Source organism: Myotis lucifugus, unplaced genomic scaffold (genome assembly GCF_000147115.1).
Source record: "Myotis lucifugus unplaced genomic scaffold, Myoluc2.0 scaffold_8, whole genome shotgun sequence".
Lineage (NCBI taxonomy): Eukaryota > Metazoa > Chordata > Mammalia > Chiroptera > Vespertilionidae > Myotis > Myotis lucifugus.
In genome coordinates, this window is record NW_005871056.1 from 2173328 (window position 1) to 2195326 (window position 21999).

At 40.7% G+C, this 21999-nt stretch overlaps 1 protein-coding gene across 7 annotated transcripts in view; it reads left to right on the plus strand.

Moving 5' to 3' along the window:
• Nucleotides 1-21999, plus strand: part of TBC1D5 (TBC1 domain family member 5) — a 417125-nt gene that overhangs the window by 350770 nt on the left and 44356 nt on the right. For 6 of the 7 annotated variants that reach the window (XM_014450492.2, XM_023749459.1, XM_023749461.1 and 3 more), the window contains 2 exons: nt 8921-9192; nt 13610-13675. In XM_014450492.2, the coding sequence (XP_014305978.1) occupies nt 8921-9192; nt 13610-13675 (338 nt within the window). The remainder of the gene's footprint in view (nt 1-8920; nt 9193-13609; nt 13676-21999) is intronic. The other variant, XM_014450532.2, reaches the window with a different exon arrangement.

Sequence of the window (21999 nt, forward strand, 5' to 3'; positions counted from 1 at the left end):
TTTCACCAAAATTAGATATTTCATTTGATTAAATTAGGCCTGATAGAGATGGAAGAACCCACGTTTAGATCCTGATCTCTCCATTCAGCTCAGTCATAGCATTCTCGGGGCTAACATTCCCAGCTTTCCTCTGCTCCGTGTCAGAGCTTAGTTTAAACAACTTTTAATTCATGTCAATGATGAAAGCTTCCAGAATTATAATTCTGGCAAGTAAGCCCTGTGCAGAAGGCCCCTTGTTGGACTTCTGCATGGGATCTGAGAAGAAGCAAGGCTCCAGGGAAGGAAGATTCTAACAAGGAGGGTTCCCTGGGCTCTGAAGATATATCTCACATTCCTCAGCTGGCTCCACGTGACTCAGGACTGGTGGCATCCAGCCCCGAACTCCTGCTGGCTACTAGTAATTCTCCATCTGCTCAGCTTAGGAGTTCTCCTCTCAGGACCTGGCCTAAGGAGAATGTCTGGAGAAAGTGCAGGATCCCAGAAACACAAGGACTCTTCCAACAATTGTAATCTCATACTAGAATATGAGCTTTATGAGAGCAGGAACCACACTCCTTCATTGGTTCTTCTCTGTTCCTGGCACACAGAACAAATTCACTTATCATGAAATGAATCAACACTTTTTAGCTTCACATGTAGAATAACTTATATTAATGTCAGAGTCAGGGCCTAGCACAATACCTGACATTGTTTACAGTATTCAGTAAATACTTAGTTGAATGACTGGATAAATATAGTTTTGAAAATCTAAAAAGCATTCTAAATTTTCCTGGACAATTTCCATTTTATATGGTCTGACCATTTTATATGGTCAACAAGATTTTTTAAATTAAGCTCTATTATATTTACTTACATAATGACTGCCTTTTTTTCAGGAGTATTGTATTGTTAAAATATGGTAAAGAAATAATATGCTAATAATATTCCCAAAGCCATGAAGCCAGGAAGTTCATGGTTATCAGTATTAGTAGTTACTGATATTAATATTAACTATTAATTATTAGTAGATAATTAGCTAACCAGAATTTCGAAGAATACTGCTTTTTATATAAATGTAATTTTGTAATATTTTCATCAAATAACTAAGAGTTTGTACTATAAACACATCTATGGCTGAAGTGCTATCTCTGTTTTATTAAAGAGAGCTGTTAATTCCCAACCAGTTTAGGGAAAATGGTAACACTATCTCCTATCCAGTCCAGAGTAAAGAGATCTTTCCCTTTTTTATAAATGTATGTATAATTTGTACACAGTACACAGATTCTAAGTGTTCAGTCTGATTAGTTTTGACAGTTGTGTATACCCATGGAACCACCATCCAAACAATATATCTGGAGTGAATATTTCTTTTAGCCAAAAGTTCTTTCGTGTTCCTTTACAGTAGATTCCAACCCTCCATCCTGAGGCAACCACTTTCTGATTTCTATTACCATATATTAGTTTTGCCTTTTCTTGAGCTTCACATAAATGAAGCCACACAATATGCATGCACCCTTTCATGTCTTAGCTTTTTTTTTTTTGCTCAGCATAATGTTTTTATAATTCATCCACAGTGTTGAATATCCATATTGTTGTTTATATCACTAGTTCCTTCCTTTAGATTGTAGAGTTGCATTTCATTATATGAATATACCACAAGTTGTTTATCTAGTCTCTTGCTGATAGATACTGGGTTATTTCCAGATTTGGGTTATTATAAAAAAGGCTGCTATGAACATTCTTGTACAGGTTAGTTGTCCTCTCCAACTAACTGTGAAGATATAGAGGGTGTCCCCAAAAATGTATATACAGTTTGAATAATAATTAATCCCAGTGGGTTAAATCTGAAAAGAAAGAAACATCAATTGAGCTATCAGAAAAAAGTATATATACATTTTTTGGAATACCCTGTATGATGATTCTCAAAGTGAAGGAAGAGAGATGAAGAGGGCAAAACTACCCAACAGGTAGGCATCTCTGAATTATATCCTCTTCCATTCTGATGTGTTCCCCTCGGTCAGAGAATCCCTAACCCCCTGAACACTCAGCTATTACGAACCACAGTTACTGATGGGAGAGAGTTAAATCTCAGATACATTGGATCAGAAAATAAATTAGTTGAAAACTACCAGTCTAGAAATGGAAACCTCAATATTTACTTCTATAGCTGTGTCTTGGAGAGTTTGTCCAATGATTTTATATACTATGATTAATGCATAATTATCATTTGTTATGTTAGTAACTAGTGTAATGAATTGTGTTCAGACCCAGTTAGGTAAGCCCCACAAACCAGCTTATATCCCCCCACTCATCAGGGCCAGTCTTTTTATCCCTAACGAGCATGAGTGCTTTTGCTTCACATCACTTGGACAAAAATTTACTTGCCACATGAAAAATAATCCTAGTCTATTTCACTTGAAAGTCAAACTCCTAAGGAATAAGTAACAGCAAGCTAATTGTCATTAGTTAGTTTTAATAAAAACCTATAAAATCTAGAAGTCCTTGAGATATGGTGTGACTTCATTGTCTGAGGTAACAGAAACCTCACAATATGGCAAACAGATTAGAATTAGATATGTTTTTCATTGAAGCAAATTTGATACACTCAACTTTAAAGTTAAAGAATTAAAGGCAGTTGGAAAATTCGTTTTATAGAATTGGAAGCCTTCAACTTAATGGAATTTGTAAGTAGAAATACATCATGAATGTTAGCTCAGATGTTAGAATCATCTTGAAAAGTACTATGTTGCAACTCTGACAACTGTTTTAAATTTCCAAGTAAAAGACTGATGTCTATAAGCATGAAAGAAGTAAATATGAACCAGCATCCATTCAGGGTAGGCCAATAATGATAGACTAGAAAAATAAAGGAATGCAAAGAGAATATTGTTTTTATCCAAAAGCCAAGGTCACATATTTCTATTATATGTGTATATTTACTTTTCCAACTACCTTTGTACTTTGAAAAATAATTTTTAAATGAGTTACATGTTTTTATGGTTAAATACAGTATAGGTAGATTGAAGTGAGAAAATTATAGAAAGAAAAGGAGACTTATAATACAAAGGAAATGGGGGGAAATAGAAAAGAAAGGTCTCAGAAGAAAGATAAACACAGAAGAGGAAGGAAGGGCAAAAGGAACAGAATAGAAACTGAGAGTGGAAATAGAAAGGCAGGGCAAACAGGCCCCTCCATCTGAAGAAGGGTGAGTCAGCATTCCTCCGAGGCTAGAGGAGTGTACAGGCTGCAGATCTGGTCCTGTCTTCTCAACAGTGTAAAGGATGTGATGGTAAGAAGCCATTGGACACAGCAGGTTATACTTGCTCCCAGCTTTTGCAGCCATTCTTTTCCAGCATAATTTTCATATCTCCCCTCTATTTCACTTCATTTTATAAACACAAAATTCAATCCTGCCAGAAATTAACGTCACCAAGAACTATCTTCCATAGTTGTCCAGTTATCTCCTGCAATGTAGGCACTTTGGTCACATTTATATTTACTATTAAAGGATAATATGTATTTATATATGTTGGTACTGTATTTACTTTTGAAGGATAATGTCATAGGGTACAGAATGCAGGCTGGTGGTTTTTTTCCTCTCAACACTTAATTCACTCCATTCTCTTCTCGCTGGCAAGGCTTACTGAGAAGTTGGATGTGATTGTTATCTTTTACTCCTCTATTGGCAAGGTGTGTTTTTTCCCCTCTAACTTCTTTCAGGACCTTTTTTCTTTATCTGTGACTTTCTATAAAAATGGCATGCCCTAGCCAGTTTGGCTCAGTGGATAGAGCATCAGCTTGTGGACTGAAGGGTCCCAGGTTTGATTCCAGTCAAGGGCACATACCTCGGTTGCAGGTTCCCTGGCCCTGGTTGGGGTGGGTGCAGGAGGCAACCAATCGATGTGTCTCTCTCCCATCGATGTTTCTCTCTGTCTCTCCCTCTCCCTGTCACTCTTTCTAAAAATCAATGGAAAAATATCCTTGGCTGAGGATTTAAAAAAAAAAAGATATGGCTAAGTATAGTGATTTTGGTGTTTATCCTGCCTGGTGTTTTCTGAGCTTCCTGGATCTGTGGTTTGGTGACTGGCATTCAACCTTTGGGATCACGAGAAAAAAAGAAGAAGAAAAAATATATAAATCAGAATATAGAGAGAAATAATTAAAAATAAATTGAGAATTTACTCTGACAAAAATATAAACAAGTATCTAACAAAATTTTACTGTAAAAAGAGTGAAATAAACAAATATTAGATACTTAATATCAATCCTAAAAAATAAATCTATAGGTAGAAAGGAAATAAATTATGGTAATGTAAAGATTTGGATATCAAGAGAATTTTTACAGAAGTGATATGTGGTTTTTTAAAGCTTTAGGAAGGTTTGGAAGTTGAAGACTCTGACTATTAAGAAGGTGTTGGAGCCCTAGCTGGTTTGCTAAGTGGCTAGAGCGTTGGCCCACAGACTGAAGGGTCTGGGTTCAATTCCAGTCAAGGGCACATACATCAGGCTCGATCCGGAGAGTGTGTATAGGAGGCAACCAATTGATGTCTCTCTCACATAGATGCTTCTCTCTGTGTGTCTCTTCCCCTCCCTTCCACCCTCTCTAAAAATCAGTGGCAGTGGGGAGAGAGGGGGAAATATCCTCGCATGAGGATTAGCAAAAAAAAAAAAAAAAGTAAGAAAGAAAAGGAAGCTCTTCACTAGAATGTTGGTCAGAAATCCAGACTGTAGGAGATTGAGTCGTTAAAGGGTATTGAGAGGCTGCAAGAGGTTTTTTTGGTTTGTTTTTTTTTTAATATATTTTACTGATTTTTTACAGAGAGGAAGGGAAAGGGATAGAGAGCTAGAAACATCGATGAGAGAGAAACATCGATCAGCTGCCTCCTGCACACTCCCTACTGGGTATGTGCCTGCAACCAAGGTACATGCCCTTGACTGGAATCGAACCTGGGACCCTTGAGTCTGCAGGCCGAGGCTCTATCCACCGAGCCAAACCGGTCAGGGCTTCAAGAGGTTTTTTTTTAGAGTTTCTGAAACTGAACTAAAGGGGCCTCTGAACCCAATAGTGAAGCCAGGTTGGGTTCTGATACAGGTGTTTTGGAGGATTCATGGATTTTCAGAGAAAAAAAAATACCCTTTTGCTACTGATTTAAGCTGCTAAATGGAGTTATGCCAAAAGTTGTTGGCATAATTTCAAAACAATCTCTCCTAGATTGCACTATCTATAATAATAAAAGCGTAATATGCTAATTAGACTAGACAACCTTCCAGACGAAGCCAGGGCTGCAAGGGAAGCCCGAGTCCAGGGTGCCTACAGGCAGCCGGAGGAAGCCCAGGTCCCAGGTGCCAGAGGGAAGCCGGTGCCGGCAGCTGGGGGAAAGAAGACCTACTCTTGCACAAATTCCGTGCATCGGGCCTCTAGTCCTATATAATAAAAAGTTAATATGCAAATCGACCAAACAGCAGAACAACCGGTTGCCGTGACATGCACTGACCACCAGGGGGCAGATGCTCAATGCAGGAGCTGCCCCCTGATGGTCAGTGCGCTCCCACAGGGGGAGCACTGCTCATCCAGAAGCCCTGAGCTGGGCTCATGGCTGGTGAGCACAGTGGTCGTGGCAGGAGCCTCTCCTGCCTCCGCTGCAGTGCAAAGGATGTCCCACTGATGGACATCGCCCAAGGGCTCCCAGACTGCTAGAGGGCACAGGCCGGGCTGAGGGACACTTCTCCCTTCCCCCGCCCCGAGTACATGAATTTCACACACCGGACCTCTAGTTTATTTAATAATAGTATGTAGTAGAAAATAATAATGGAAGACTGATTACACAGAATTTGTTACTCATTAGATTTAATATCTGATATCTTAATTATAAAGACCTCTTAGTATTTATTTCAACACCTTTACACATTACACTCCATCTTTAATCCAACCCTATTTTCACTGTCCATCAGGTCTCTAATAACTGTGTTAATCGTCATTAATTTAGCACATATGACTTAATATACATCGCAGGCAATAAAAATTGTTGCAAATTGTTTAGCATTTCTCGTGAAGAATGCAGCTACTAACATTTAAGATCTATGTTAGCCAACTTTGGCATAAAAATTGTCATATCTAAAAAACAAACTATGGACAGACAGCATGCTTTTCCTAGAAGTGCATGGTTTACAATTGTTTATACCTGAAAATAAGTAGTCTCCATCAGTAGTTGTTTTGAAAAGAAAATATTCTTCTAAAATAGTGGATGAGAGGGGAATTAATTGGTTAAAAACAAAGAATGTTCAAAAAAGGGAAACAGTGTTCATTCCATTTTAAGAACTATTCAGATGAAAAATTCCTCTGCATGAGCTTGATCTATATGTTTTTCATGGTTATTAGTAGTAATGAAGTTGCATTAACCATATTCTCTTGATAATGCTCTAGCAGTTGCTTAGTACTTTTATCAGCGTATAAATTTTACAACTGGCAATGTGGGAATTTGACTAGTACATTTTTGTTTATAAGGAAGGGTAACATTATAACTTCTTCATATCTATGAATTATGAATCTTGACTTGCAAAGAAGCAAAACTAAACTGCAACAGAGCTTCAATATCATGATAGCTCTTCTTTCCACCAACTCACAAGCAATGGTAGTGCATGTAGGCTGCTGAGTGGAATACAGTGCCAGAGGTATGCCTTCTTAATCCAGATGTGTGAGTTATTTTCATTTTATTCACTCTTTTTCTCAATAAACATGTATTCAGGGCCTTCTCTATCTGTACATTGAAAAATGCTCTTCTTCATAAAGGAACAGCTGAAAACGAAGTAGACGGTGCATAACCACCATATATCCTTATCTCTGTTAGAAAACATTATTTTCAATAATTTTTGGAAGGACTTTAAATAGCTCAGTTCTTTAAAGATTAAACATGGTCCAAAAAGAACCCTTTGGAAAATGATTTTCCCCATTTCATGAAGTTATAAATGAATACATGTTTTTTATCAAGCTGAAATCCAGGTTTTAAATTTGATTTGTCCTATCTCCAAAGGAATGTTTAAGTCTCCAGCACCTAGCCCATAAGATTAGCTAGTACCACTGGAGAAGAGTTTATCATGCCCTTTCCTTTTTATGTGAGGACTGTGGGTCCGTCTGGCTAGAGTTACAAGTAGTAATGCCCAGGTACAGGTGTCGTGTGAGGCGTGGGAGAGTTACTAGGTAAGTGCTGCCAGGTAGATCTGAGAGAAGGAAATGATAGTAAAATTCATTAACTAAAATTAATTTATCGAATCCCTCAAACTTGATTTTCAGTTTTTCACTTTAGTGAAGAAAGAGCAAAATGGGAGAAAATAAGCTTCTATTAATTATTTGTGCAATAAAAGTACAAACTTTGGTGTTGACATGGAGTGGGACTACCTCCTACAACTACAATAATTTATCATCATAACTTCAAGAAGACACTAGCTCTGAAATACCTCAAGACCATGAGTCATTTGGGGAGTAATCATTCATTCAACAGTGTTTCCTTGGTGTCCTCTGTCTGCCAGACAGTTAAAGCACAGGTCCTGGCCAACCCTGGAAGCTGGAGAGGAAGTGTAGGGAGTGAGAGTAGAGTAAGATAAGAATGGACCTTTGGCTTGGCAGTGCAGGAGTTATTGGTGACCTTGAGGCATGAATTCAAAGCAATGGCAAGGCCACAACCAGACATTAGTGAGTCAGGGACTGAAGAAGCAGCAGTAGCACATTAAGATACCCTCTTGAGGGAAAAAAACAAAAAACAAAAACCTTGTGTGTGGGTGGGAGAGGGATGGTAACTAGAAAGGAGAAAGGGTTCAAAGGAGAAGTTAGTGTGTGTACACACACACACACACACACACACACACACGGTTGTATGCTAATGGAATCATACAGTAGAGAAGGTGAAATGATGATGCAGGGTGGGAGGTGCAGGAGTAAAGATCGTGAAAGGCAGAGGAGATGGGGTCCAGAGCCCGGATGGAGAGGCTGGCCATGGCTAGGAGCAGGACTCTTCCACCACAACAGGTGAGAAGACCTAAACTATAGGAGATGCAGCTGCCATTTAACAAGTATTTACAAAATACCTATTTGTGCTGGACAATGGCAATAAGCAAAGAGACAAAAATCCCTGTGTTCATGAAACTTTTATTCTAGTGGGGATTGGAGGAAGGGGACAAATAATAACCAAATAAGTAAAATACGAATATATAGTATGTCAGATGATGCAGAGTGCTATCAAGAAAAGCAGAGAAGTGGGGAGGGGATCATGGAAAGCTGGGTGGGTAGCAGGGTAGCGGGGTGGGTGTGTTGAGGGTGAATTGCAATTCTCATAAACTGGGCATCTGTTGTAATTTCTATGAACTTGATGTAATTTCTGTGAATTTACTTCTTGACCCTCCAACACATTTATTTTTCAAAACCAGATTAAATGTGGCCTACCACCCACATGTGAAGGCTAGTGGGACACCTGCTACCAGCCTCATTTCAAGGTGCCCCTTCTATGGGTAGTCCAAGACTCGTCCAGCCCTGTGTCTCTCTTTTGTAGTCCTCATCATAGGTTTAATCACACACTTATTTATGCAATTATTTGATTAATATATTTCTTCCCTACTAGACTAGAAGCTCCAGGAGGGGAACTATATCTGTTTTGGACAGTTGTATCCCCAGAACCTAGCACAGTGTTGGCATGTAATAGGCCCTATTGAATGAGTGAATAAAAAGTATAAAGACTATTTTCCATAAGCCACATCTTTAAGAGTCTTATGTTTTATTATCCTGTGCTCATTTTTAAGTTTTTACCTCTCACTTGGTGTGGCTGATCTAGTAAATGGCCATTTTCAAAGTAGGTAAGGTATGTTTTTATACCGACGGAGTATGTGAAATAGCGCGAAATATAGTTGTCCTCTGATTTAAATCTCCGCCTACTTTTTTTGTTTTTTGCAGGACCAATGCCAGAGGTGCTCCCCTGAATATAAATAAGGTCTCCAATAGCCTGATTAATTTTGGAAGGAAGTTGATTTCTCCAGCAACAGCCCCAGCCAGTACCGGTGGCCCTGTTTCCGGAGGCAGTGGTGGCAGTACCTCCACTGCTGTGGGTCCCCCCAGAACCCTGGCAGAGATCCCCCGGCATCATTTGCAGCAGCAGCAGCAGCAACAGCAGCAGCAGCAGCAGCGGCTGATGAAATCGGAAAGCATGCCAGTGCAATTGAACAAAGGTAAGGAAAAGTACTAATAAATCTGAAGAAAGCACTTGCAGTATAGTCTGCTTGTAAGAAAATAACTTCTATTAATTTTTAATAAATTCATTGTATTAGGTCCTTTTAAATTACATTATCAGATACTATATTATTCTTAATTACAAACATCTTATGAGGTAATTTTTTAAGGTATTTTTTGACATTTATAGGCTGATATACTTGCATTTGCGTCCTGTGGAGCCTCCTAGAGTATTATATGAACTGTCACAACACAGAACTTGAAGTCAGTTGGCTGTGGTGTCGCTCACTTGGATGATAATGCGGGAAGTTGCAGACACCATGGGCTTTGTTAGTCCCAGCACTCCCCTGGGCAGTTGGGTTGGAGGAAGCATGCCCTTAGGCTCCCACTCTGGCTGTTTCACCTCTGAGTTAACAGACTAGAACCGTAAAGGGGGAAAAGCTAAACATAATATCAAGCCTCCAAAGTAAGTGTCTGAGTCCATGCACCAAAAATTGATCAGTAGAATGTGAGAGCAGAGGAAGCCTGGGAGGTGGCTTCCCATCCAACTCTCACTCGATGAGTGAGGGCACTGCTATTGGTGCTGCTGTTGGGGGTACTCTTGCTGCTGGGACTCAGGGGAGCTCATTTCTGTTTCTGGACCTCTCCAGGCCTTCATCTCCCAAATGCATTTTATTCCTAAGAGAGCCCTTCAGGTTCTTGCTCAGAATCTTTACACTTTTACTTTCTACTTATTTTCAGAGACATATGTATTTGCTGCCCCTATTCAAAATCAATTAGAAAGAACTGCGTTTATTTTTTAATGGGGGCACTCTGCTATCTGTACTGTAGAAAAAAGAAATAACATGATGGCAGAAAATATATTTTTTAAAAAATCAATTCTAAGACCTCACGGAGCATCAGGTCTGTAGCCATTTTGTTTCACGGCAAATATACTGACACATGCCTCATTCACGTCTTACAGGGATCCCTGTGGAATAGCCATGTTCCATAACTGGTGTTGACAGTAACAATAGTAATACTGAGTCAATGTGAAGACATTAAGCCATGTTCCATATACTCTGTTTGAGAAGTCTGCATTCAAAATTATGAAAAATTTTAAGTTACTGGCATTTAAAATGATGAACTTAAGTTAAATAGGCTTTATTCCCCAATGTTATAAAATAATGAGTATTATTCAATAATGAGTGTGTGTTTTTCCATTATATCATGTTATCGTTGCCTATATGAAGTATTAAACTTTATATATTCATATTTAAATTTCTATAAGAGTATTGTTTACCTATATAAGACTATGTCATTTTAAATTGCATTCTTCTCTTTTTAATGTAGAGCTATCATACATGATTTAAAGAAAAGGAGACTTCAAATCATTAACATGTTGTAAACGTATTTTAATACCAGGAGACATGCCCACTTACAGAATGGAAATGAATGTTATTTTATATATTTCTTAATTGTACTCTTTTATTGTTCTAAACAAATATGATTTCGATATTGCTTTGATAACAAGCTGTAGTCAGTAGTAATTCTAACTGATGGCAGGCAAATGAGTCAGAGAATCTCTTAATGCTGTAGCTTAAATTTTCTGAGGAACCAAGCCAAATGACTATAGAAATATAAAGTTGTGTCTCTTAGGAAATGTCAAGTATTAATATCACAGTAAGTGAGAAAGGAAGTGCATGAGGATGGAACAATTGATGAAAACTAAGTCCCCAGTTAGAAGAAGACAACAGAGCACTTAAGCAAAGTGTTTGGAACATGCGTATCACTACTGAGGCACTTTGTAACTGATCCCCATGCTGGAAGGAAGAAAGTGGCCTTGTTTGGCAACTCTTCCGTCTTTTTATTTCTTCTCCTGTCAAACTACAAAAAGCTAGTCTGCCTTCATATTAGAGATACATATTCCTGCTAATGCCCCTCCCTGCATAACGACTTAAGTAAAACAGGAAAGGGCAAAGAGAACATTTTATACAAGTAGAACCTAGTGTGGGTGATGCTCTTCATTCACTCACCAATGAACTGTAAGCAGAACCCTGGAGCTCTCTGACCCTCTGTTTCCAACCCTGAAGTCAGAGGTTTGGACTAATCCCTGGGGTCTTCCAGCTCCAAAAATCTATGATTCCTTTGGTGAAAGATTACTTGTTAACACGATGGTGGAAACACTTCTCCAACATAGGTTCTTTAAGCTGGCATTTCCCGCAGGTGTCCTGCTGAGCTGCGGCACCGAGCAGTCCACAGGTGGGTCACAGGTTTGGATGGTAGAGTGAGCACAGTATGTAGCCTGTCAGGAGGCTTGCGTTGAATATGACTTCTAACTCTCTCAGAACGGCGCCATCTACGCTGTGCCTTTGAGGAAAGATAATGTATCAGTTTTTAGTGTCCTCTGCTGGAAAATTTGAAAGTTGTTTTGAAAAATAGTTATTTATAAAGATGAAAATGCTTATGGTTTTCCTAAGTTAGTTTGTGCTTGTACAGGGGAGCAGTTGTATGGAAAACAGAAAATTCACGTATATGCTGTCTGAAATGCAGAATGTCATTTGTATATGTGTTGGGGGTGGGGTCTTAAAAGAAGGAAAAGGGAGCACAGATGTTCCTCCATAATTTTCCTGCTGATATTTAATATTAAAATCAGTTTTTAGTCTACATATACTAACTAGAGGCCCGATGCACGAAATTCATGCAAGAGTAGGCCTTCCTTCCCCCAGCTGCTGGCACCAGGTTCTCTCTGGCACCCAGGGACCTGGGCTTCCCTCACAGCCCCGGCTTTGTCCGGAAGGTCATCCGGAAGGACGTTTGGTCTAATTAGCATATTACCCTTTTATTATTATAGATAGGTGATCCAGATGCAGCAGAATAAAATGGATAGCAAGCATAAAATTGAAAATCTCCTTCAAAAATATAGAAAAGAAGCATGCCATTTATCCATGAGTAGAGAGTTAACTATACTGTGAAAATTCAGGACCTGAAAGTTCTGCTAAAAGCTGCTTATCACTTGTTTGGAGTATGTACTTATCTATTAGATTGTATTTGTAGTTATAGGACAGCCGTGGGCAAACTACGGCCCATGGGCCGGATCCGGCCCGTTTGAAATGAATAAAACTAAAAAAAAAAAAAAGACCGTACCCTTTTATGTAATGATGTTTACTTTGAATTTATATTAGTTCACACAAACACTCCATCCATGCTTTTGTTCCGGCCCTCCGGTCCAGTTTAAGAACCCATTGTGGCCCTCGAGTCAAAAAGTTTGCCCACCCCTGTTATAGGAGAATAAATGTATGTACTGTTAATTGATAGTGATGATATAATTACAGCCCAGTAATCTCCATCTGAGCTGGCCATGCTGTAAATCATAATTGTAGCAAGTGGTCAGGGCACCGAGAGTATGTTATTTAACTCAAAAATAGATTTTTACTATTGTATAAAAACTACAGGGGAAGCAAGTCTATTAATCATACATTATCACACCCACAAAATATGGTGCCTTTTAAGAAGGCTTGTTGTTTGACCTTGTTAAGCTCAAAATAACATAGGCCCTCAAATGCTGTTGACAGTGACTGCTTAATGTTGAACTTTGTCACCCAGGAAGGAAATCAAAGAAGCAAAAAATCTCCCTTCTAAATTGTGTACCTCAGCTCTTCACAGAATGTCCCGTGGTGCTCCTTTTCCTTTCCTTCCTGTGTTCTTAAAATGCACTCCTTTTCCCCGTTTCCTTTGTCTGTTTTTCAAATTTGAACACCTCTTTATTTTAAGCATTTACTACAGGTCCAATTTGTAAATGAAATCTTGCCTATAGTAAGTATATCAAGTTTAAAGGGTATGCCGTTCACAGATTTATTTTTACATGTTGACATTTCTAAGTACATGTGGGAACTTTTGAAATCTTTTCAATACTTACTATGAAATTAGAACTTGTTTAAGTCTTGATCTGGTGACTGAAGAAACTGGTTTCAAGTTTAGCTAAAAATAAATTTTGTCTGTTACAGAGGGGAATCAATTTCAAAAGAAACGTTACTTAATAAATGCATGTAATTTTTTGGATAAAAACTTTTGAAAGAAAATATAAAATCACACTAATATTTATAGCATAATGAAGTCTGTTCAGCAAAATCTTTTGATTGCTAGAGTTTCCTATACTTTCAACTGGTAGAAACTTGTTTTATACTTTAGACTAGTGGAAATTTGTTTGTTTTCTTTAAGAAAAACATGCCCAAATGCTTTTTAGGTAATACTTTAAAAAATTAGGTCCTTTTAAAAATATTTTATATTTATTTTCATAAGATTATACTGTATTTTCTGTTTTATTTTACTTTTAGTAATTTGATTGATAAATGTATTACAGCATTAAGTATGAAAAAAAGTTGATTATTTTTTTTGTTTTTATGAAATCTAATTATTTTTTCTTATGAAATCTAGGTGATGTAGTTACAGGAAGCAATGCTCAGGTTTCTGTTCCTGTCCAGACTCTAACTGACCTCCAAGGTACAGTTACCATGGCAACATAGTATACATTTTGCCTGCAGTATTATCATTGCCTATTCCAAAATTCCATTGTTCTGTCTGCCCACCCTCCAATTCATAGTTTATTAGTTCACTACCATTATTCAGCCACTGAGTGGCACTGTTGTTTAGAACAAAAGTCCCTTCTCATGTCAACTTGGTGATGCCAAACCCAGCTGTGCTATGGGTTTTCTAAGTTTGCACCAGCCTCTTTCCTTGCAAAATATGGGCACTCTATATCTTGTGGTGATTTTAACACTGTTTTATTGAGCAGCTCACACCAAGGTGTCCTTTTTGTTGCATAGGTGCTCTGTGACAGTAACTGACAAATTAGTTCTCAGATTAGATTATTTATGTGCTGTTTGTATGCATATTATTGTATGTATCAGCCAGAGTACTTGTTATATTTTACCTAAAAGAATCATCACTTGATTTTGAAATAAGTTTCTAAGTACAGGCTTTGTATTATGAATCATATTAACAGAAAGTTTGGTATGACAAATCTCCATACATAACTAGCAATGATTTAAAATACAAAATAACATTTTAACGTCATAATTGCTTGTTCTTAATCTAGAAAAAGATTTATTTAAGACATAAAAAATAATAGTAATTCATATTCAGCAACTCCTGTGGAATTTAAAAACATAAATATTTAAAGTTGTTGCATTAATCTTTTATTATGTAATCTTTTAGGTAAAATATGCTACAGAGAGGAATTTTGTACCAAGTGGAAGCCTACTATTCAAACTGAATAGAAGATTCAAATTCAGAATTAAAATTCATATAATGTTTTCCTTAATTTAAAATATACACATAATTTAGTCATGCTAGTAGTATTAAAATACTGTTCTAATAATGATATGTCTCCATAATACCTGTGATTTTTGATAAATTAACAGAAAAAATATACTGTGATTAGGAAATGAGTGGTGTGTGGCTTAAGATAGTAAGAAATAAAACTGTTGTGCTAGAGGGATGTGACCTCCCTTCTATATATAGTTCTGGATTTCACAGGTATAGTTTCGGCTGTGTTCTGGTAATTGAACCATCTGACCTTTAAGGGTTTGGTCAGCCTGGAGATTCCATCAGGAGCTGCTGTTTACTCTTCATGGTGTCTGTTATGTGATATAAACAGATGCAGTAAAATGGAAATAGAAAAGGCAGATAATCTCCAAATGATTTGTCTTTAGCCTTGTCAATTATTGCACTTAAGTAAATATTGATGTGATTATCCGATATGATGAGAATTCATAAGGCTTAAATCTGTTTCCTAAAATTAAAATCTGAGCCCTCTAGACAACTCTTTAACAAGTGTTTTGTTATCGTAGTTCATTTGGCTGTGGGGAGAGAGACTGGAGGCTGCCTTGTTCATTGTGACTTCTCTATGCTGCTACTGCTCATTCCCTTTACCCTCAGACCAGAGCCCCCTGAACCATGTTGCCTTTGTAATAGAATCTTGAAGAGGGAGGTTATATCATTTTATTCAAATAACTGATGTTATATAAGTATAATCATATCATTCATTTACTCCACAAGTATTTATTCAGTGCCTACCATGTGCCAACCTCTGTTTTCATCGATCCCTTGCTTTCCCTACAGCTTTGCCAGGTGGACTGGGCATCAGCCTGTGTTTTAAATGGTCCAGACAGGCCTGTTTTTCTGGAGACCCTGTTCAAAATTCCCCCTGCCTGCCACGCCCTCTCAGAGAGTCTATCAGTCTGCTAGGGGAGGCTCCCGTCCACCAGGGGAGGTTCCAGCCCCTTTATGTGACATGAGGTGCAAATAAACAGCTTTCAGTCTGTGATGGTGATGATGAGACAGTGTGACCATAGCTACCTTGGTTTGAAGAAGCCACTCTGTTTTCTTCAGCACACTTCCTGCAGGGGGTCAGAACGCAGCGGGAAGGAGAAGTAAACCCAAAATAGTTAGTGGTGGCAACAAAAAACTTTCTAACAATCTATGCTTAACAGGATTAGTAATATTAGAAATTAGAGAACTTAATCAAAATGTGCCAAACCCATTCTATTCCCCTTGAATCTCATATTTTAAGAGTAGAAAAGTTTTTCATTTCATAGAACTAAAACTATCATTCATACTGTCTCAAATGTCTTTTTTTCTGCCAGCCTATTTCCCTAAGGGTAATCATTGTTAAGTTTCTTATGATTCCTTGTAGGAAAAAAAACCTACAATAGATTTTAAACTGAGGAGTAAAGTGGGAGTCGCATAAATGTGGTAATAGCTCATGTGTCTGGAAGTGACTTCCTCTCTGGACCTTCAGGAATAAAGCACTAACAGAAATGTTCCAGTGCAGGTGACAGGCAGCAGACTGGGAGATAAAGAAAAAGGAGGTCAAGTCAACTAGAGTCGGACATAGGACTGACCATAGGGACCCCTTCTACTCGCAAGCATGCGGAGAGAGACTGAAAACCAAAAAGTTATCCGTGTGCATGACCCTAGATTGGTCACTCTGGTTGTTGCTGAGAAATGAGAGCCCTGAAGCAGCAGACAGGTCCACTGTGTCCTGTATAATCACCTGACGAAGGCAGAGAAATACTTAATGTGAAACACAAGTTTTCGGAAGCATCAGTTAGCGAGAAAATGCATTTTTATAGAACACTCCAAAAGACGTTGAATAAATGAGTTGTTTTTGGACTGAGAATAAGATCAGCATTTACCCTTACTTTTAAAATACCTTGTTCTGTCTTTCTTTAACTTAAGGTCATGCTTACTATAGCCTACCTGACACAGCCATTGCTAGGGGAGTAGGGAGTGCAGCTTTGCCCAGCATGGGCTCTGGGGTGAGGCCTGGGTTTTAGTACTGCCTCCAGTACTGCCTTGCTAGCTGACCTAGGGAGGTCACTGACCTCTTACCTGTAAAGAGAGAAAAGAATAGCTGCTTCAAGGGTGTAAGAAGTGACCACCGCACCGTCCCATAGTGATGCCTCCAGAGCCATTATGTGTTTTCCTCAAATACCTTTTAGTTTTCAGAATCAAATGATGAAGGAGCCAGCTGAGCACCTCTACATTTTCTTAATAATAACTTTCGGTATCCTACAGCCACATGTTTGCAGGCAAGCCCTGGATCTGCCAGTGCTTGACCGCTGTGTTCGGCTAGAGCAGCTCTCTCTGGGCCTTCAGGTAAAGCCTGCTTCCTTTTGCTCTCTGGTGGCACCAACGTGCATGTTTTTAATGAGCCGACATCAGCCCTCTTGCTCTCTGTCACTCGAGTCTGAGGCAACAGAATGTGACCAGATGGGCCAGCTGCCTCCTTTTCTCCTGGGTCACTGCGTGAAGTTGCAGCGATCCCCTTTCTGTGGCTGCAGCCCTGGGCTTTCTGCTCTTCTGAGCTATGCCTCCCACCAATGACCCCCAGATTTCCTAGCCTCCTAAACACTGTGCTTTGGGGCTTTATCCTATCACGCACTGGTTTTGGTGTCATTCTCAGTTACATAGGGATGTCAGGAAGCTCCGAAGAATTTCATCAGACTGACTGAGCTAGATGTCCCCAGGAGTCCAGCGGCCTTGGTAATACTGTGTCCTCTGCCAGAAGTGACCCTCCCTGAGCCACCCCACTCACCACCACTCTCCAACTAATAAGGTTTCCCTTACATCTCTGATTGCCTGAGACAGAATTAGATATGGCCTCCTTAGTGCTCCCAGGGTACTGTTGTTTATACTCCTGTTTGCTTTGATCACCTGGGATTTTAGGTTAGTGAATGTACAAGTCTATTTCCCTTGTACTGTTATTTTGGGAGCTTTTTAAGAGCTTGTCTTGTCCCCCTCCTCAGGGCTGGACAGAGTTTCTATGGGCACTTCATAAGCTCATGCCCTGCTGTTTGGTTACGAATGAAAGATTATGTGCATGCCTGATGCAGCTTGAGAAGTGGTCTGTAGTTAGTATATTTAAGAATGCCTTGCAATATAAAAAACTTTTAAAGAATTGCCTTGGGTCAAAATTTCTGATAAATGAAAGCGAGTGAAGGCTTTTGGGGGCGTGCCCTCAAGCTCAGCACCTGGGGAGTGAGAGGGGTTGAGCTGAGGGGTGAGCTGACCTGCCTTGCTGTTGCTGCTGGAACCCCTGGGCCTGGGATGGCCCTTCAGAGGTGTCTGCCTTGAGGCAAGGGGGTAGCCTGTACCCTCTATCAGCCCAACTAGTGACTGACTGGAGCTAATCCCCAGGGAGGGACAGGACCTTGGGCAAGCAGCTCTCCACAGCTCAGAGACCTCCCGGAAAGGGACTCCTGAGAGCCATCCTCACCCAGCAGCCGGGATACGTGCCTCAGTCCTGAAGGGGCCCTGGGCAGGGCACCGCAGCAATGAACTTAAGAGTGTGCCTCTAAGAACAGGCCTTAGTTTGAGTGCAGCAGAAGAAATGATTCATGTTGTCCTTGTCAATTAAAGACATTAAAAGGTTTCTAGAGCTTCAGAGCCCCTGTGCAGTTGATGGGCTACAGGTAGCTGAGAATATCAGCTCCTCGACTCAGATGTGTGCAGGGCTTGGGGGTGGAATCTCCCATCCAGTTATGAAAGGCAGGGAAGTGTGAGAAGCCTTCTCCTGGCTCTAGGCAAGGCTGCCTCTGGTGCCCGGCCTTTCCCACACTCTCCACAGGAAGTATTCCATCAGCCCCTTAGGAACACATCAGGGACTCCATTTTCTTAGGTGTAAATGTTAGTTCCCAAAGGGCACAACAAAATTAGTAACCTAATTTCTGTAATTAAGGAGAAATATATTTTGTGCAGGGTTTAAATGTGATATATAGGCCAAGAACTTTACTGTAGCCCCACTACATCTTCCACTATGCTAACTTTCCCACCATGTGAGGCTGGTAATGACCACACCCCTGCCATCAGTGAGGCCTGGCCTTTGTGATATAGCACCTGTAATTGAATACAGAAGGTTACCCATCAGTTTTCTGTTCATAGGAAAAGCCATCTCAAAATGCACCTACAAGTCCTAAAAATTGGGTAGCTGGACCTATTCCCCAAATATGATTTGTTTGTTTGTTTGTTTCTTTGCTGTTTTGAATTAATAGCTGCTTGGAGTCACTCTCTGTGATACAGAAATGAAATGATACGTGTTGGCACAGTCTTTACTAGTAAGTTTGGACAAATCTTACAGTGTTGCTAGCTATAGGTATAAAAGTCTATGTCCTAGAGCAAGTTTAATAAACTCTCCAAGCCTCAGTTTTCTTATATGTAACTACCTCACAATGTCATCAAGATCAAATGAGATCATATGTATAAAGGTCCATATATATCCATGGGCTAACATTTTGCAAATATCACCTTGCTGATTTTGATTTTCTGATCTATTCTTGGGTAGACAGACTAGGGAAGTGTGTATATCAGGAAGGTTGGAGAAAAAATGAATAGTACACAGCTAAGGTATAGATAAAATCTAGAATCAATTCCTGGTCTTATCATTTCATCGTGGAGCAGTTGCTTTATAAAAACTGGGATAGCTTCTTAAGATATTTTTCTTTGATAATGTTATAAATCCTTTTAAATGAAAAATTTTCCCAAGTTTTATAGAACTTTATTTATATACTAGAGGCCCGGTGCACAAAAATTTGTGCACTCGGGGGAGGGGTCCCTCAGCCCCGGCCTGTGCCCTCTCGCAGTCTGGGACCCCTCAGGGGATGACCACCTGCTGGCTTAGGCCCACTCCCCAGGGAATTGGGCCTAAGATGGCAATCAGACATCCCTCTGGCAGCCCGGCAGCCCTCGGGGGATGTCCACTTGCCAGCGGGGAGCAGGCCTAAACTGCAGTCGGACATCCTTAGCGCTATTGAGGAGGCAGGAGAGGCTCCCACCACCACCGCTGTACTGGTAGCCATCAGCCTGGCTTGTGGCTGAGCAGAGCTCCTCCCATGTGAGAGTGCCATGACCACCAGAGGGCAGCTCCTGCATTGAGCGTCTGCCCCCTGGTGGTCAGTGTGTGTCATAGTGACCAGTCATTCCCAGTCCTTCTGCTGTTAGGGTCAGTTTGCATATTACCCTTTTACTATATAGGATAGAGGCCTGGTGCACGGGTGGGGGCCGGCTGGTTTGCCCTGAAAGGTGTCCCGGATCAGGGTGGGGGTCCCTGGCCAGCCTGGATGAGGGGCTGATGGCTGTTTGCAGCTGGTCACACCCCCTTCAGGGTGGGGGTCCCCACTGGGGTGCCTGGCCTGTCTGGTTGAAGGGCTGAGGGCCGTTTTCAGGCTGGCGGGCGACTGAAGCTCCCAACCTCTCCTTTTTTTCTTTTTTTTTTTATTCTGGGATTTATTTACCTTCTATGGCTGTCACTGGAACTGAGAGCCAGCTTTAGCTCTGAGGCTCGGCTCCAGCTCTGAGACCTCGGCTGCTGAAAGCAGGTATCTGGGTCTGATTGGCTTCTATAATTGAAACACTGTTGCAGCTCCAGCTCCAAGGCCAGCTGGCTGAAAGCAGGTTTCTGGGGTTTGTTTAGCTTCTATAATTGCAACATTGTTTCTTAGAGTGCAGCTCAGAGGCCGACAGTGGCAGGCAGGGAACTTTGGCTTCCTCCATCACTGGAGCAAGCAAGCCTCCTGTTCGCTTCATCTGCCTGGCTGCCGGCCGCCATCTTGGTTGGCAGTTAATTTGCATATCGCCCTGATTAGCCAATGGGAAGCGTGTCGGAGGTACAGTTAATTACCATGTTTGTCTGTTATTAGATAGGATTATAAATATCAGATAGATATAATAGGTACTTCCTATCTCATTTCAGAAATATTCAAGGCAACTAAGATTTTCTAAGATTTGATATATGTAACTGCTCACAACTATTTTTTTTTTTTTATTATTGATTTCAGAGAGGAAGGGAGAAGGAGAGAGAGATAGAAGTATCAATGATGAGAGAGACTCATCAATCAGCTGCCTCCTGAACACCCACTACTGGGGATTGAGCCTACAACCCAGGCATGTGCCCTTGACTGGAATCGAACCCGGACCCTTCAGTCCGCAGGCCACCACTCTGTCCACTGAGCCAAACCAGCTAGGGCCTGCTCACAACTATTAATTCATTTTGGAAGATATGGAAAAAGTTGCAATAGTACACAAAATTCTTTTCCCAGGAGTATGAGCAAATATAAGTGATTCTACCTGGTATTTTAGATTAACTCAGAATTTGAACAACAATGCCAAATATTGAGAGTCTAGAGATCATACATAGAGTATAATAATAATCAAAGGAGAATTTCTCACTTATTTAACAACTAGAGGCCCGGTGCACAAAAATTTGTGCACTCGGGGGGTTCCCTCAGCCCGGCCTGTGCCCTCTCACAGTCTGGGACCCCTCGGGGATGTCCACCTGCTGGCTTAGGCCCGCTTCCCGGGGGATCAGGCCTAAGCTGGCAGTCAGACATCCCTCTGGCAGCCCGGGAGCCCTCGGGGGATGTCCACTTGCCAGCAGGGAGCAGGCCTAAGCTTCAGTCGAACATCCTTAGCGCTGCTGAGGAGGTGGGAGAGGCTCCCGCCACCACCGCTGTGCTGGCAGCCATTAGCCTGGCTTGTGGCTGAGCAGAGCTCCCCCTGTGGGAGCGCACTGACCACCAGGGGGCAGTTCCTGCATTGAGCATCTGCCCCCTGGTGGTCAGTGTGTGTCATAGTGACCAGTCATTCCCAGTCGTTCTGCTGTTAGGGTCAATTTGCATATTGCCCTTTTATTATATAGGATTCTGTGCGTCAGAAGTCTAGCACAGATCTCACCAAGCTGAAACCAACATGTCACGGGGTTCTAGGAGAGAATCATTTGCGCTGTTAGCAGAATTCAGTTCCTTGAGACTATAAAACGAATGTCCCCATTTCTTAGCTGGCTGTCAGCTGGCTGCCATTCTCCTCTTCTAGAGGATGCCACATTGACCCCTGGCTCCTTTCTCTGTCCTCACAGCCAGCAAAGCCAGTTCCTCTCATGTTCAACCATCTCCTTTATGATCTTTAGTCACATCTCTGTTCCACTTGAAGGACCTCTGTTTACATTGGCCCACCATAATAACCTGGGGTGTTCTTCCAATCTCAAGGTTCTTAACCTTAACACACTTTTTTTTTTGCAGAGTCCTTTTGCCATATAGGGTAGCATACTCATAAGCTCTGCCGATTAAGGGTCTAGGCCAACCATGTTAAACTCGCAGCCAGCGGGCCACATGTAAACGAGGTATGTGGCCTGCCAGCCATGAGTTTGACATGCTTGGTCTAGGCATTATTCTGCCTGCCTCATATATGGTTTTTAGGGGGAAGATATGAAAGATCAAAATTGACCCAAGCAGAAGTAGAAAACCTTAATAGTGGACTTAGAAAAAATG